The sequence below is a fragment of the Plectropomus leopardus genome, chromosome 17 (genome assembly GCF_026936395.1).
Source record: "Plectropomus leopardus strain MGB_pleo_1.0 chromosome 17, ASM2693639v1, whole genome shotgun sequence".
Lineage (NCBI taxonomy): Eukaryota > Metazoa > Chordata > Actinopteri > Perciformes > Serranidae > Plectropomus > Plectropomus leopardus.
In genome coordinates this window covers 11,338,552-11,354,362 of record NC_142192.1, presented here as the reverse complement: position 1 = coordinate 11,354,362, position 15,811 = coordinate 11,338,552, and the positions used below count along the sequence as shown (strand labels likewise).

Genomic DNA, 15,811 nt, shown 5'->3' with positions numbered 1-15,811 from the left:
CCACCACACAGAGCCCTCATGTCTGGAATGCCTTTTTTTGTGACTATCATCCTGTTGGAGGTGAACTGAAAAGAGTGGATTTTATTTTAGCATAATATACCTAAACTGAATTGTAGAGAGGACTTAATCTGGTTGTGATGAGCTCAACACATTTTTCATGAAGATAAAGTAACTCTAAATGTGTTCTACCAAATGTTTGTGCAGGATGTTGATGAGTTCACATTTTGAGATAACCTCTATTCACTTCCTCTTCAGAGTTTGATGAAAAGATTGACTCTCATGTTTGCAGGCTAAATATAAGGCTACCGACCACAGCGATAGCAATATTGACATGTAAGCAGCATCAACTACCTCATATCTGTCTGACAGAAAACGGTGTGACCCCAGTCTCTATTGCTTTAATGCTTTGTATCTAGTCAACTCCTCTTTTTGTTTAATAATTTACAGCTCAGGATATGTTATGTAATACTGAGTCAACCCCTGCTCTTGTTTGCCTTTACTAAATTTTCTGTCAACCTTGTTGTTTAAGATGGACTCTAGCAGCCTAAAAATAACTGACTTTTAACAGATGTTTTCACTGAAATCTGTTGCTGATTACATTTCAGTTCCACACTATCTTTGTGAGCTGCCTCACATTACATAAAATACTTATTTCCTTACCACAAATCCTAGCATGAGTCTGTTAATATTTACCTGGCTCCGTCGTCAACCCTTTGAGAGTGAGAGCAGATGAAATGTTCTCGCTCAGAAGGTTTCCCCTTATCTTGCAAACCTCTAAATAACTGTCAGTCCTCAAATATGCAGCAGAAGCAGCAGCGGCAGCACTGTACGGCCAGAAATAATGCTGGCTTCTGGGGCAGTTTGTCACAGCGATTTTGAAGGGAAGTAGTGATGGATGTGGCGGTGGTGATGTAGAGTGGAGCACCACTTATGCTTGCCCTTGCCTTGCCTGTGACAAGATATCTGTGCAGGGGAGGTGGGTGTTTGTGTGGACAGTGTCTGACAGACATGGTCCAGATAGAGAACAGTGCTGTGCCCAATGTACCCACACACACACACACACACACATACACATATAAAGTGGGAAAGATGCCCGCAGCCATCTGCTCACACCCCAAATACAACAAAAAATACAAAAAACCCCAAAGAGAAGCCAGCCACAGTCTATCAATCAAACAGGAGCAGGCTTTTTGCATTTTATTTCTCCATCTGTTACCAGGAGCTGCAGCACAGACCCACCGAGCTCTCCCGGGCTCGGGTCAGATCTGTGTCCGATCCATCATCATCCAACCCTGCCTCAAAGGACAAACCTCATCCCAGAGCCTCCCCGCCAGCGCATGGATACGTCCACACAAAACCAAGAACATTCATTTTGACGGGGCCTCAAATGAAAGCCCTAGTTCTCACTGAGGGCTACGCTTTAAGAGGAAAGCTCCAAAAATACATCTGTGAGGCTGCTGAAAAAAATCTGAGTGAAATTATAAAATTGAAAAAACAGGGTGAGGGAAATGATCTTGGAAAACGTCCACGCAGCCTTCCAGAGGGAAACTTATGGCGCGGATGTTTATGGATTTGTGGAGGAGGGCAACGCTGATGGGCCTCTGGCAGAGGGATCCTGCTCAAGGCAGACGGATAGATCACATGACCACTTTCTTGGCCCAGACAGCTGTTGCCTCCATCTGTACCATCGATGGCCTGCTGCTGTTCTCCTCCTCTGTGCTGGAGTTGGAAGCTGCTCCGCACACAAATAGGGCAAAACAGTGAAGGGCCATGGGAAACAGCTTTGCTCAGATTTCTGACAGTGATTTCATATTCTTCATCCTGTGCTGGCTTTTAGCTTAAGTCAGTTTATTTCTATTATATAGCCCTGTTTCTGGTAATGCATGCTGGCCCTTAATCTATTTTTATGAGATAACTGCTGTGTTCTGGACTATCAACAAAAAAATGTCTGCCACTTCAAGGTCCAGTGTTCAGAATTTAGCGGTATCTATTGGCAAGAATAGGCTAAAATATTTAAACTAATGTTTTATTAGTTTTTAGTCACCTGAAAATGATAATCCATCAGTTTTTGCTACCTTAGAATGAGCCGTTATAAAATGAACAGGACCCCATAAGGCCCCTAGAAAGTGTGCCAGGCTTTGAAGCCAATATTTTTAGAGGCCAAACAATAAAATTACATTTTCTTCCAATGGGATACCATTGGGCCCAAAAAGACTTTTTCCCATAGATTTGTAATGGTAAAGAGACATCTATAAATAACTGGATATGTATATATCCAGTTATATTTTTTCAGTGTCACAACTCAGTCAAAATCAAATCAACCCTCAGTGGGTAGAAGTCTCTGTGCATTGCTCTATTGCATTTTTGTGTCAGCCACTACAGTTTCCCCTCATGCTCGGCACACAGGAGAAGCTTCAGTTCTGCAACCTCACCACTAGATGGCACTAAATCTGACACACTTGACCTTTAAAAGTCTGACCGCAAAGATTTTTCGACTCAGAAAAAAACCCATTGCAACCATTCTGCTAATTGTTATTCATTTTAATAGCTGATTTTCCTTTTCTTTTCCCTTTTTTTTTAAATTCCAAAAATATACAGCTTCTCAAATGTTCTTTGATGTCTTTCTGTCAGTGCATTTCAGACTTTTAGTGGGACAAAAAGGGACCTTCTAAGATTCAACCTAGGATAGTATTTTTCTGTAGTGATAATTTAAAAATGAATGTAACCGTTTTATGCAACCCAAGTACCAGACCGAGCATGTTCACCCTCCTATGTAGCTCCCCCTGGCGCCCTCCGCCAAAATTATCATTATTATCTTTTGTATTTATTGTGAATGAGAGCTACCAGCATAAATTGACAACTTAGGTAACCAAATAATAATAATAATTAAAAAAAACTATAACTATAAACTATAACTATAAAAAAAACTTTGCAAATCTCATCATCTCTTTTTGTAATGCATCCCTGATGGCTTTTGCCTTTAAATTTTCTCCAATTATGTTGCCTATAGGACAGCCCACTACACAGCCCAAATTCAAACTGAATACAACCTGTCAGATCTGTTTTTGTTGTGCAGACCCATGCAAACCAAAAGTCTTTAAATTTGTTCAGTTTGTAATTTATCTTCCAATCACAAAAGGAAGCAGAGAAAAAGAGAGAAAACTGTCTGATATGCGGCACAGTGGAGGCTTGTTTGGCAAGCATCGGGCTCAAATTTAAGAGAGAGAAAGCTCATTGTTAAAGTGAATATTTTTTTAGGCTTTAGGTGAACTTATCAAGAGCTGTGCAGACTTTGCTCATGTGTCCTTGTGATCAGGAACCAGTGAGCGGGGGACAAACGGGGGAGGGAGGCCTGTTCTGATGACGCCTGCTCCCAGGGAAGAGTCGCATCTGTGCTCTCTCCTAAGGTCAGCTCTTCTTCACTTTGTGTGACTGTGCTGTAGAAACTGTGCTGTCTGCTCGCAGAGCCAACATGAAAACACACTCTGAAATCTGAAGGGTGCATTGCAGGGAGAGGTGAGGCAGATGTCTTGACAGTGTGTTGGCAGAGACTGCGAGAGGGAGGTTACATCTAGTTTTGGGGTAGCAATAAGGTCATCATGTAGAATTGCAGATTATAGACACACTTAAATCATTGTTATATAGTTTTAGTTGCCATTTTTTTTTGCAGCAGCAGACATTTAAAAAATATGAATTAATATTTTCTGTACCCTAATTTTAAATATGTAATTCTAATTATAATCACTATAGTTTTGTGGACAATTTGTGTTCAACAAATTCACCCTGACATGTATAAAAATTCTTATTTTTTTTCTGAAGAATTTGCTGTTGGGTCATGTTTTATGGACCTAAAGCTTAAACTACAATAATGGATTGATTAACATAAAGTTGAATTTGGTGTAACCATTCAAACTCAGACTGATTTTATTTCTTTTTATTACAAATACCATCAGGAAATGTCACTTTTTTTTTTCAAACAATTCAAATTTAACTCTGTAGTGCTCTCTAGTGGTCAGATACAATACTACATAAAAACAGTGCTGCAAACTGATATTTTAACATTTATTGGTGCATTGCTCATTTATTAAGCTATTAAAAAAAACAACTTGTACAGAATCAGAGATAAGACAAGAAAATAAATCTAATCAAGGTATAAAATGAAATGGTGACCAATCTCAGATGAGGTCAGAAAAACATGTTTCACAAAATAAGCGTTTCTGTGGTCTGTCAGTACTGGTCAAGGTCTGCACTTACACACAGAACATAATCGGCCAGCTGATCTTAAACTTTCAATTTTCATGTTGTTTTGTGTATTTCTACGCAGCGGAGAAGCTACAGTAGATCCCCCAGTGATCACTAGTGAAGCGTCTACAGTCCAGCTTCTCCATCCCCACCAGGGCCATGTGGTCGGGGGCCAGGCGTTGAACGCCAGCCTTTGTGGCCGGGCGAAGGTAGACACGGTCGAAGCGACAGCGGCTAACGTAAGGTACAGTCTTGTTGTTGTTGGCTTTGGTGTCCCATGTATAGCGGCAGTGCTCCTGCTTTCCCAGTCGCTCCCACACATCGCAGACACTGGAGGGCAGACCCACCTTGGCAACCTGAGAAGGAGGGCATTAATTATTAAAGAAGTACGGGGGAGATTGATTACTAAACCTCTGAGTGTAAACACCGCTGTTGTAGACATTATTTTGCCAGACTTTTGAGCCATTGCACATCATATTTCAAGTCACACTTTTTGTATAGACAAATGACCGACCCAGGATTCCTATCCTACACCTTCAGACAAGTGAGATTTACGACTTTTAAAGACTTTAATGTCACTTGGAATTCAATTTAATTCAAATTATACAATTTATTTAAAGAAGTTAGACAATCCACTGAAACTCTCTAGAGTGGAACACAAAAAGCTTTTTAATTTATAATATAGCTGGATGCAGATTTAATGTATGAGTGCTGATGGTTTCTCTATTTTGAGATTTTACAATGCATGTCAGAAAAAAAACTATTCATAATATCCCTCTTCCCATCTCTTAAAATTTTTCATACTTTTGAAAGATTTATTTAAGACATTTTAATAACAATAAAGGCCTTATTTTTAGATTAATTAATAAAATGTCTTTTTAAGACTTTTTCAGGATCTGCGGGAACCTTTGACTGACCTCAGTGTCCCTCAGGTTAGTGTCCCCTCCAAACAGAACGGTGACGTCATCAGGTGCCTCTCTCATCCTCTGCATCACCACTCGCAGCTGTTTCATCCGCTCCTCTGCCTGGCCTTTACAGCTCTCGAGGTGGGACGTCATCAGACACAACTTCTGGTCTTTGAAAGTCACCTGATTTCACAGAGAAAATACAACTTTGTGAAGTGAGTTCAACCTGATGGTGAGTATTATGACGACTGTCTGTGCACGAACCTGAGCTACAAGCAGATTCCTCATCATTTGGGTGGTGGGGTAAGTTACTATCTCGCTCTCTAAGAATTTGAGCCGTGACTTCTTCAGCATCATGCCAGTGAAGTAACCCTCTTCACCACCTGGTGAGTGCCAAAAAATAGGGTTGCATGGTGATACAGATAGTAGAATACACTGCAACAGGAGTGTGAACAAATATCCAGTGAAAAAACCAACAACATAGGTCTTTTAAACAGCAGACATTGTGACTTGTCAATTTAGGAAAGGTTAAAGTCATATAACACTTATCTTCATCTGTGCTCCCTGCTGGCCAGAAGTCAATATGGCTTCAGAAAGATGTTGCACTTTTTTACACAGGACAGACGTTAAATTTTGCTTGGAATGAAAATTGACAAAATTTTGAATGTCAAACATTAGAATGTCTTGTTGCGTGGACGTTACATTTTTTTTTTTTACATTTAACAGACGTTGGGTTTTTTTCTCCAACACAACCAAATGTTGTTATTCTATGTCAAAAAGGTGTTGGCATGAAACTTTTGGAAGACATTAGACGCTGTCCCAATATTGACTTTTGGTTACCTGATATTAAACCTAAATTCAAGCAGATATCAGTAATATCATGAGGTTGACTGCCAGATGGGATTTTCCTAACATGACATGCCAAAAATATTTGTTGGAAAAAAAAACCTCTTCAGCATACTGTACCTTCAATGATGAGGTAGCTGACAGCCCGTTTCCTCAAGTACTGGACGTAAGGCGGGATGAGCTCCTGCAGGAACACCACGTCAGGAGTGTACCTACAGGAAGACAAGATTCACTTTTTAAATACTATCAGCCTCTGCGTCTCACTCACAGGGGCCCCGAGGAATTTTTTCATGGCGTTAACCAGAGAGGGCCACTGAAAATCTTGGGGACACACCAAAACCAAAAGCCATTACTGAAATTTGGGAATTTCGAAGACGCTATTAGGCTAGTTGAAAATGAATTTACTATGGAGAGTTGAGGAATCGCATGTTGGTATATTTTGGTTTCTTATTCTACATTTAATATTACATATTATCTGATGTGCACAGACTAATACTGTTACAGTTCATATTTTGAGTTCCATCACAGTCCTGTTTTAATGTGTTATATATCTGTGAGTGTGAGGCAATTCATTGTTTTTCCAAATAGACTGGTTGTCCTTTTCCTGTATGAGACAAATATGCAGCTTTAATTTGAAGTACAATGCTTGTAAGAAATCAAAACATTTACTGGGAACAAGACTTCAAGAGTTTAGGGGAGACTTGTGGGTACCCTTTGGACCAATTTTCAATCAGATAGCTAAAAAAAAACCTGCCATGCCAGTTTTCCCCTTCTTTGGAGCCCTATTTAGCTCTGTTGCCTACAAGATAGCATGACATGGCTACATGATTAGTACTAACTGGTGTCTCAAAGGTAACCCATCCTTCACACTAGCTTAAAAAATGACAATGTCACAGCCTCTTAAAGACAGTAATGAGGCCCTCTGACAATTTTCAGCAGATTGGGCCAATGAGAGAGCCAGCAATTAATTAGGGTGGCCATGGCCCCCTTGGCCCCTCCTTGGGGGTGCCAGTGCTCACACATTGTATCTCCAGTCACTACTCTGCAGCTGACCTCTGACATCAGCAGAGTTTATGTAAGAAGTTGAGATTGTTAATAAAATGTAACGGTAACGGCGTACACACAAGCTTACAAGACTAAGTAGGAGCACAGTCCTCTGGCACGCTCCGCAAGGTTGTCTGTATCGAGTCCATCCACGTTCCAGGAAATCAGAGACAGTTTATTCTCATCTTCTTCTGAAGGTTTGCGTGCAGAGGCCGGACTGTCTCCAGTCAAATCTATACTGGAAATTTTTCAGAGACAGTTAATTCATATGGTGTTGTTAAATGTTGACTAGCTGTAACTGAAATGGCTAACTCTCACCAGACACAGTAACAGATTAGAGACAGATCACGAGACTTACCAGTCTCCTGGAGGTTTGTCCTCAACCTTCTGCCTCTTTGTTTTGGGGCCAGTCTCACTCTCTGGAAAATCTTCTTCAAATACTTTCTCCAAATCAGCCTCAAAGAATGAGTTCAAAGCTCTCTGCAAGACAAGTGATGGGAAATGTCCATCAGGGCCACATGTCTGAAGATTTTAATGGCAGTTATAAGATTTTTTAAGACCGTTATTAGCACTTTTTCAGCCTCAGAGGCAAAACTATTTATCATAAAAAGATGCAGCGGTGTTTTATTGGAATCGGCGGCATGATTCTAGCTGCAGCAGTAGGTAAGGGACGTTAGAGGTTTGAATGATGCAGCTGCTTTACCTCCATCTCCCACTCATTTTCAGCCAGGTAGCACTGAGCCACAGCGCTATCAGTTCCTGTTATCACTGCAAACTCATCGCAGAGGCGACTTCTGTTTTCTCCCAAATTAGAAACAGAAGGTTTGTCCGAGTCGGATGTAGACGCCATCTTTTATAGCCACTTGTTTTATTAAAAGAGTTAAACAGGACAATCAGAGCTCAATGCATGGATGTATGTAAACATGTTTTCATCTGCCAGTTTCCTCAGGTGCACCAGCGGAAGGCTTCCGAGGGGATATGCTAATTACAAATCAAAGCGCGACTTTATGTTGTATTAATAAAAGTCAACAACTCGAAGTTCCATGTACAGTTACGAATATATATCACCATATGTTGTTATTACCGCGAAGCTGTTTAATTTCTCACACGGATTTACAGCACGTTTGGTCAAAACGCAGTTTAGCTAGAATAGCTTCAAGTTTCACCCGGACGATTTATCGAACGCAACTGGTTCCGGTTGGGAGTAATAAGTTTGACATTGGCTGCATCAATTAGTGTTGAAAATGGCTTCAATGTCTTTAAATATGATAAAACAAATAATGAAAGCAATGGCGGAGACTCGAGGCTTTGATAGAGTAATTAGCAAGGTAAAGATACACACTCTGCGACCTTTATTTGGCCGTTTTAAGATTTATTTCTGTGAATGTAAGAACCCATGGATACTCCTCATTCCTCCACTGTCACATTTACTGCACCTGTCTCCTTCAGCTGGACGTTTTGTCTGCCAGCCCAGGCAAGGTGGTGTGTGAGATGCGGGTAGAAGAGGAGCACACAAACCGTGGAGGGACGCTTCACGGCGGGATGACAGCCACCTTGGTCGATGATGTCTCCACGTTGGCGATCATGTACAGTGAGAGGGGAGCACCGGGAGTCAGTGTGGACATGAACATAACGTGAGTGATCGCCTCAAAAACATGAGCCCAAGATTACCTGTGGAGTTCTGAAACGGACAAAAGTAAGGGACTGTTCGTTATGTATGGGGAGCTGCGGGTGTTGCAAAACTGGGGAGGCATTTCAACTATTTTTTGAATTAGGGAGGGAGTGCATGTTAAGGCATGTCAGATTTAAGACTTTTTAATAAGTTTTTAATGCCACATGGAATGAGGGTTATGACCTGTTTTCTGATAACCAAAATTTAAGACAGATAATTTTATTTTGCCCCAAATATTTATCTGTAACATAAAACTTAGGGATGCACTATATTATCGGGCATGTCATTGGTATCAGCAGATGTTCTCTTTAAAATGAAATATTGGAATAGGCCAACATGCTGATGATTTCTGCCAATATGACAAACCTATATACTGTGTGTATGTATATATAAATATATATATATATATATATACACACACACACACACACACACACACACACACACACACACACATATATACATATAAACACATATATCATTTTAATTGACAATGTGAACATGCACAAGACATCAACCTTAGGTTGAACAAATTTTCTTGTTCTATGAAATGAATAAATATTACATGCACTGAAAAGCATGGTATTTTATGTCTCCATCTGCTGGTGCCCCTCACAATAAGGATATGCACAATATGATGTTAATTCCACTACAGAAGAGACTTGATGTTCATTAAAAATTAGTTGGGTAAAAAAGTTGATATATATTGAAGTCGGTATCTGTTATCGGCAAAATGAGTTGTCATATATTCGTATATGTGAAAAAAATCCAATACCATGCATCCTTAATAAAAATGGTGTGTTTTTGTCAAGTAAAAAAATAGTTTGCTTATCCTTGTAAATTTTGACAAAAAAAAAACCCCAACCCTTTTTAGAGTGGCACACATGGAAGACAATGAACATGTTATTAAAACATGCCTATTTGCCTTTTTTTTTTTTAGCAATAGTAAGAAATATCTGGCATTTCTGGTGTTTTCTTGTGAATTTTGCATTTTGTCACTCAAAGTGAAATTCCACTCCCTGGATTTCCATAATGACAATTTCAAGAAGAGGAATTTATCATTTTTTTAAAAAATGATTGAAGAAACAAATAGATGTTACCAATTATTTTGAGATTTGAGATGTTATAATGCAACATCCTAATTCAAAATCCTATGTTCCGTGTATAAGCTTTTTAAGATTTTGTCATTTTAATCCAGAATCCACTGGGGGGTTGAAAAGCACATTTTCTCTAAAATCTCTGTGTGAGGCTGTGACATATTGTTATTTATGGTGAATGATGCAGTTTTCCACAGAAAGACTAACTGAGCCCTCTGTTGATTAGGTTTAGAAACACATGCATATAGAATCATAAGGTTTAATAATGTGTAACATCATGCATGACTGTAGCTTGAATTTTAGAAATACTTGCATCACCAAAAGTAAGATCTCTTAAATATTTCAACATTTTTTAATTTAAATTTTTCAGTTTTTATTATGATTTTATTTTCTGTAACTTTTGTTTTTGTTTGTTGGCCTATCAGTGGTTAAATGTGAACATACTAAGTCTTATAATACTTACGTCAGCACTTACAGAACCATAATGTTTAAGTTTTAGTTAAAATGTGAACCAAATGTTCCTTAAAACCCTTACATGCTCCATGAAAAAATAGGACATGATCTCCCTGTCTTCAGCTACAGTGCTGACTTCAGTTCTTGACCTTCAGTGTGTTAACCCGATTGAAGATTAACTTCATAAACTGCAATTGACTGGGAACAAATGTCAATGTCTTACAGATACATGAATGCTGCCAAGATAGGAGAGGACATACTCATCACTGCTCAGGTTCTGAAACAAGGACGGACGCTGGCGTTTGCAACCGTTGACCTCACCAACAAGGCCACAGGGAAGCTCATAGCGCAAGGGAGACACACTAAACACCTCGGCAGCAGCTAAACTGTCTACACTCTGTGCCTGTATGTATATAACATGATTTAACTTTACTGTCAGAACAAGCAAAGGACTGGTGTTGGTACCACTTTGTTCCATATTTGTTTTCAACATTTATAAATAAGCTAACATTGAATCCTAACTTTCACCTACTGTGTCAATGATCATGCACATGCAATAAAACAAATAGACAAGAGATAATGCTTTCAGAATTTGCATTGTATTGGGATATGCTCAGCAGTATTGATTTGAGAATCAACAGAAAAAAAACAGGTTACACGCCATATACCCTTTCAACTGAACACACTGAATCAACAAGGAGCAAAATTAAATGTACTAAATGTACTTCATATTCTTTTGACAAGCAAGCCTGCGAAACCCAATTTTAATTTAATGAGCATGGCAGCAAATCACCTTTAATTTTAGTAAGTCAAATTAACGAAAAAAATCAGTTAGCTTTCAGCAACTTTTGTTAGGTGTGTTAAACATTAATTATGTCACCATTTCTCACCAACCCACATCCCAAGTAAAACAAAACATAAAACATCAGATTTCAGTAGCTCAAATGAACGGTGCATGAACGTCTTGAACGGTGACAATGACCTCCAACATCTAACCGACATGTCTCAACTTTGTGTACAAATGCCTTTCAAGTCACTCGAGATTTTAGCAAAGGCCTGCCTAGCATGTTTCAGAGGAAAAGCAAATGACACCAAAACATTTTTTTAAAAGTCCAGCAAAAAAAACTAAGGCAGTTTTTAAGAAGCAATACCTACACCATATGATTTGACAAATATTGTTCATCTTGTTTTCTTTACTCACACAGGTGTTTTAACACCCGTTCACACCTGTCCTTGGTCAAAAGATTGTGTAAAGTTGTTCTAGAAACCCCATTGACATTACAAACAAGCTTTAACAATCATTTCTTATGACAACAAGGATATAAAACATGTCCGTCTGAGAACCACCGTGAAGACCTGTGTATTGTTTTTTCCTGTGTTGATGCAACATAAAGAGTTCCTTCAATGACCGGTGCTGTTGACAGTGCAGCTCCAAGAGAACAACCAACCACTCAAAATCAATGTTCGTGCAGGTTCAAATGAACAAAAAATGGATGAGTGAGTTAGGAGGGAATGAAGAGGGGGTAAAAAAAAAATGGGGTTGAACCAATCCAAAAATGGCAGAGAGAAGAGGAGGAACATTTGGGAGTGTGTAGGGGGAAAAAAAAAAAAAGGATGGGAACTGAATCAGCTTCAGGTCAGGGAGGGGAGAACAAGTAGGTAACAAAAAAAGGAGAGATCCAAGCACAAGTTCAAATCTTTTAAAAGGAAACTGGTGGAGATGAGTACATCATTTTGCTTCTGAAGGCTTAGGCAGGAGGGAGGGGGAGGGCTTTTCCCTATGAGGCTGGGTGACACAGGAAGCCCTAATCAGGCATGTATGGGCGGAGGTGATCCTCGATGTCTCCCACACCCCAGCAGGTCAGCTGGTCCTGGGGCAAGTACAGGCAGAGGCTGCACAACTTGAACACTGTGGCCTTGGTTTTAGGAGTCTGCAGGAGAAGAGAAAAAAAAGAATATTTGATGTGAAGTGTGTTAGGATGCTGTCTGAGGTTTCCGTTTTTTAGATCAGAAGCATTATACGTCAGTGGACTGACTCACCTGTAAGTGCTGTCTATCCATGAAGAGAAATACAGACTGAGTTGGGTTGTTCATGACCATTCCAGCCTTGTCTTTACGACCCAGAGCATGCAAGCACTGCTTCTCGTAGTCTCCGTGATGAAATTCAAACTTGGCCTGTAAATCAGAGGAGAAACTTGTGAGCTGAGAAGCAGAGGTCACGTTAACTGAATATTTTCCATGATTGTTTTTTTCTACTAGGACAGACAAATAGAACAATAAAGGGGAAGTAATTTGCACCCCTGTCCAGTTCGTGGCATGTACATATTATAATAAGTCTTGACTTTGATACATGACCGTACATGACCTCATTGTCTAGCTGGTGTCATGAACAGGTCAGCTCTTTGCATTAGCCATCACATTGGCAGGCTATGCTGCTACTGACCACTGCAAAATATCAGAGCAGCTGACTGTTCCTTTAACAAGCCCCATAATTGTGAACGGTGGCTAACATCTGTAATTTAACTTAATGGTACAGTCTATATCCCCTCCAAAGTCACACAGACACTGAAAAGGTTCAACTCAATTGTTAAATCTGTCAATAACTGTTGGGTTACAGTAGCCATGTACTGTCAACAGTTAGCCCTGTCGCTCTGTGTGTTGAGGCAAACACTCACAAACTGTCCCTGGCACAGAGCTCACACTCCTGCATCTTTGTATCTTTGAGTTTTACTTGGTTGGTTGTTGGTCGTTACATTGCACTCCAGGAAAATGTGATGGACTATTTTCATTGGTTTCTGACATTTAACCAACTAAAATATCAGCTGGTAGAAATTAATCTGCATATGAATTGCTTTCATTATTTGCAGCCCTATTTACAAACAGTCTGAATAATCTGACGAGGTGCCAAATTCTGACCTGAACAGGCCTAAAGGGTTCATCATCGGCCCCCTTCCATCTTGAGAACAGCAGACAGACAATCTTCTCTATATCATTGCGTGGCCAAAGGATGAAGTCCATCTCCTGTGTGCAGCCTATCACATCCTGTGAGAAGAGAGAACGATGTAAATCACAACTGGACTTTGTCCTCTTCAAGCTATCCTCTCTGCGGACATGGCTCGCTCACTTACCCTTCGCATTGACTGGTATCGGGGGGCGTGCAGTTGCACAACATCTTTTTGCAGGAGTTCTATCGAACTCTCGAGAGAGTAGCTGGAATCTCGCACACCTCGTAGGATGTTTTCTTCATAGTTGTTGGTCATCACTGGCACCACTTCAGCTACCTCAAAAAGTGCAGACTTCTTCTTCTGCAATGACAAAAAGATACACTTATTTAAAATCAAAAGCGCTGAAGAAAATGATGAAGTATGAGAAAATAGTGCAATTTTAAGACTGTCAAGAGTTACTGTATTGTTCCATTTTACTGACAAACCTTTTCTTTGAAAACGAAGGCTATATAAATCTTGAAGTCAAACTGATCAGCCAAAGACTCCCTTTTCTTCCGAAGTTGAGCTCGAAGTCGATTTCGTGTTTGATTTCTTCGTGAAGTTGGGTCCCCCATGGTTAGATTTTGATGGTAGTGTCTTCTTCTCTTGCACAGAATATTTTTGCTACACTCTCTACTTTTGTATTTGTACGTTGGATAAAGGATGGAGCTAGCTACCCTTTGCAGAGACAACGCATCAAACAACTCTAGGCTAGATCTATAACGTACCCACTAACTACCAACTGAGAAGGACAACAAATCAGAAACAAAACTAAGTCATTTTTAATTCTTTTTTGTAAAAGGGCAGTGTTGAGGAGGGGAATGATCGACAAGCTAAGACTACATCTCCTTATTACTTGTTCAGAAATCCATGTTTTAAGACATGACTTTTAAGCCGAATAAGCTTTATTTTCCAACCTGCTATCGACAAGGGATTACAACAGAGATTTAAATTAAAGAGCAACTCAAATTTGACTAACTTTTATCTGAAAATGTTACTGAAATCAACAGCTGCTACTGTAAAAACCCATACCGGCAATATATTTTTGCTAGTGAAATTGAGGACTACAGAGACTATCAAGCAGACAAATATTCTATTATTTGGGTCATTTCAAAGTCCCTCATCCATGGCTATCGTTTTGTGTTTGTTTCTCAGTAGAGACTGCGTTATGTGCGTGTTACAGGCGGATTGGGGATACAGACGAACATGGCAGGTAAATACAGATGCCAGGAGATATTGGCACCGGGTAACATCGAAGACTACTGCGAAAGTACCTTGACATTTCCTTGACTTTTACTGCCACTCATTTGGCCCACGGCCTGCGGTGCTGCCACTGCTGATAGTCATGATGTGGGCGTATTTTTAGCACACTAGCTAAGGTGAGCTAGCAAGCTAATCTAGGCATTCACTTCCAACACTAACTAGTAGTGAACCGGCGATATAGCTACATCTTATCTTCTGACTGATTGGCTTAATTGAGGCCTATGTGTGGTTGGCTAACTAGCGTACAGTCATCTTTCCACGCGTTTACATTTTCTCGCCAGGTTCAACGCGACTGCCAGTGCTGTGAGAGTCAAGAGACCTGCAGGGTTCACCGACTAACTGGTTTTGCTCGTGCTCAGCATTTTAGCTAATTTGCTTTCAGCCGTGTCTCGTCAAGAGCTTCGCCGACAAAAAACAGCCAGGTAATCGATAGCCCACCGACGGCAAACGCTGAATGGCGAACGTTGAGCTAAACAAAATCTCCCCTCTCCGTGTCTGAAGTTTCGAGGTGTTTGCTTGTTTTCTTTCTCTTCTTTTCTTCAGTCGTCACAACCTCCGACTCGCCCGGCTGCATGCCATGTCAAGATAAATCGACAATCCAGCTGAAATCCTCCGTTCTTTCAGTCGACATGTGGCGTGTTCTGTCTCCCGGCGGGCCCATATTTCACGGCGTGTCGTCCAACGTTTGTCCGTTTGGTTTCTTTGTGTTTTTTTGGGGGCTGCTGGTAATGGCACACACAGGCTCGGCGATCCACAGCCTCCCCAAAATGGCTGCACAGACAACTACAAAGATGTGACGTGTGTTGACATGTGACCGCACGAGGAAAAAAAACAACAGCATCGGGAGCGAGCATGGAAAATAGCTACATTCATGAAAACACCATTAATCTTTAAAGATTTCTATGATTGTTTTTTTTTTGTTATACTGCAACCTCAAAATCTATTAACTCTACATATGCGAATGAGCTGCTGGATTGTGTAGAAATATGCAATTTATCAGACCATATACTATATTTAAAGATGTTTATATACAGTCTATGTACCAGACCCTGAAAAATATGGTTTACTCTTAAATAAAGATCGATTACTTCTGGTTTGTATTGGGGCCTATTCATATTATTAAAAATTTGTAAATTTATTTTTTGTGAAGTATCTTATGTTTAATTATTTTTTCCTTTATTTTTTGTAGCTGACAAATCCTTTTTGTTTCCCTTTCATTTTCTTTTGATATGGTTGACTTGCCTAATTGATGTAGATGTGAATTTATTTTATTTTTTGACAAACAAACGCTATTTAAATGCTTGT

The 15,811-nt window shown here is 39.9% G+C and overlaps 3 protein-coding genes and 1 long non-coding RNA gene across 5 annotated transcripts; 2 read left to right on the top strand and 2 right to left on the bottom strand.

The window, feature by feature from the left end:
• Positions 1-4,048: 4,048 nt before the first annotated feature.
• Positions 4,049-8,035, bottom strand: tdp2b (tyrosyl-DNA phosphodiesterase 2b). The gene is made up of 7 exons (XM_042506172.2): positions 7,741-8,035; positions 7,396-7,517; positions 7,126-7,275; positions 6,114-6,205; positions 5,412-5,530; positions 5,160-5,330; positions 4,049-4,598 (listed from the first exon to the last, which is right to left on the bottom strand). The coding sequence occupies exons 1-7, from the start codon at positions 7,885-7,887 to the stop codon at positions 4,317-4,319; spliced, it is 1,083 nt and encodes a 360-aa protein (XP_042362106.1). The 5' UTR covers positions 7,888-8,035; the 3' UTR covers positions 4,049-4,316.
• acot13 (acyl-CoA thioesterase 13) lies at positions 5,157-10,839 on the top strand. 2 transcript variants are annotated; one of them, XM_088090876.1, is made up of 4 exons: positions 5,157-5,174; positions 5,281-5,379; positions 8,487-8,671; positions 10,485-10,839. In XM_088090876.1, the coding sequence occupies exons 2-4, from the start codon at positions 5,377-5,379 to the stop codon at positions 10,642-10,644; spliced, it is 348 nt and encodes a 115-aa protein (XP_087947002.1). In that variant the 5' UTR covers positions 5,157-5,174; positions 5,281-5,376; the 3' UTR covers positions 10,645-10,839. The 2 variants fall into 2 exon arrangements, with proteins under 2 accessions (XP_087947002.1, XP_042362108.1); XM_042506174.2 differs by lacking the exons at positions 5,157-5,174; positions 5,281-5,379 and adding an exon at positions 8,137-8,365.
• Positions 10,840-15,056, bottom strand: c17h6orf62 (chromosome 17 C6orf62 homolog). Its single transcript, XM_042506173.2, has 5 exons — positions 13,690-15,056; positions 13,388-13,564; positions 13,176-13,301; positions 12,300-12,434; positions 10,840-12,190 (listed from the first exon to the last, which is right to left on the bottom strand). Exons 1-5 carry the CDS (start codon positions 13,816-13,818, stop codon positions 12,065-12,067), a joined length of 693 nt encoding a protein of 230 aa, XP_042362107.1. The 5' UTR covers positions 13,819-15,056; the 3' UTR covers positions 10,840-12,064.
• Positions 14,788-15,599, top strand: LOC148186609 (uncharacterized). The gene is made up of 2 exons (XR_015779583.1): positions 14,788-14,928; positions 15,050-15,599. It is a non-coding gene; the product is annotated as an uncharacterized LOC148186609 (long non-coding RNA).
• Positions 15,600-15,811: the final 212 nt, after the last annotated feature.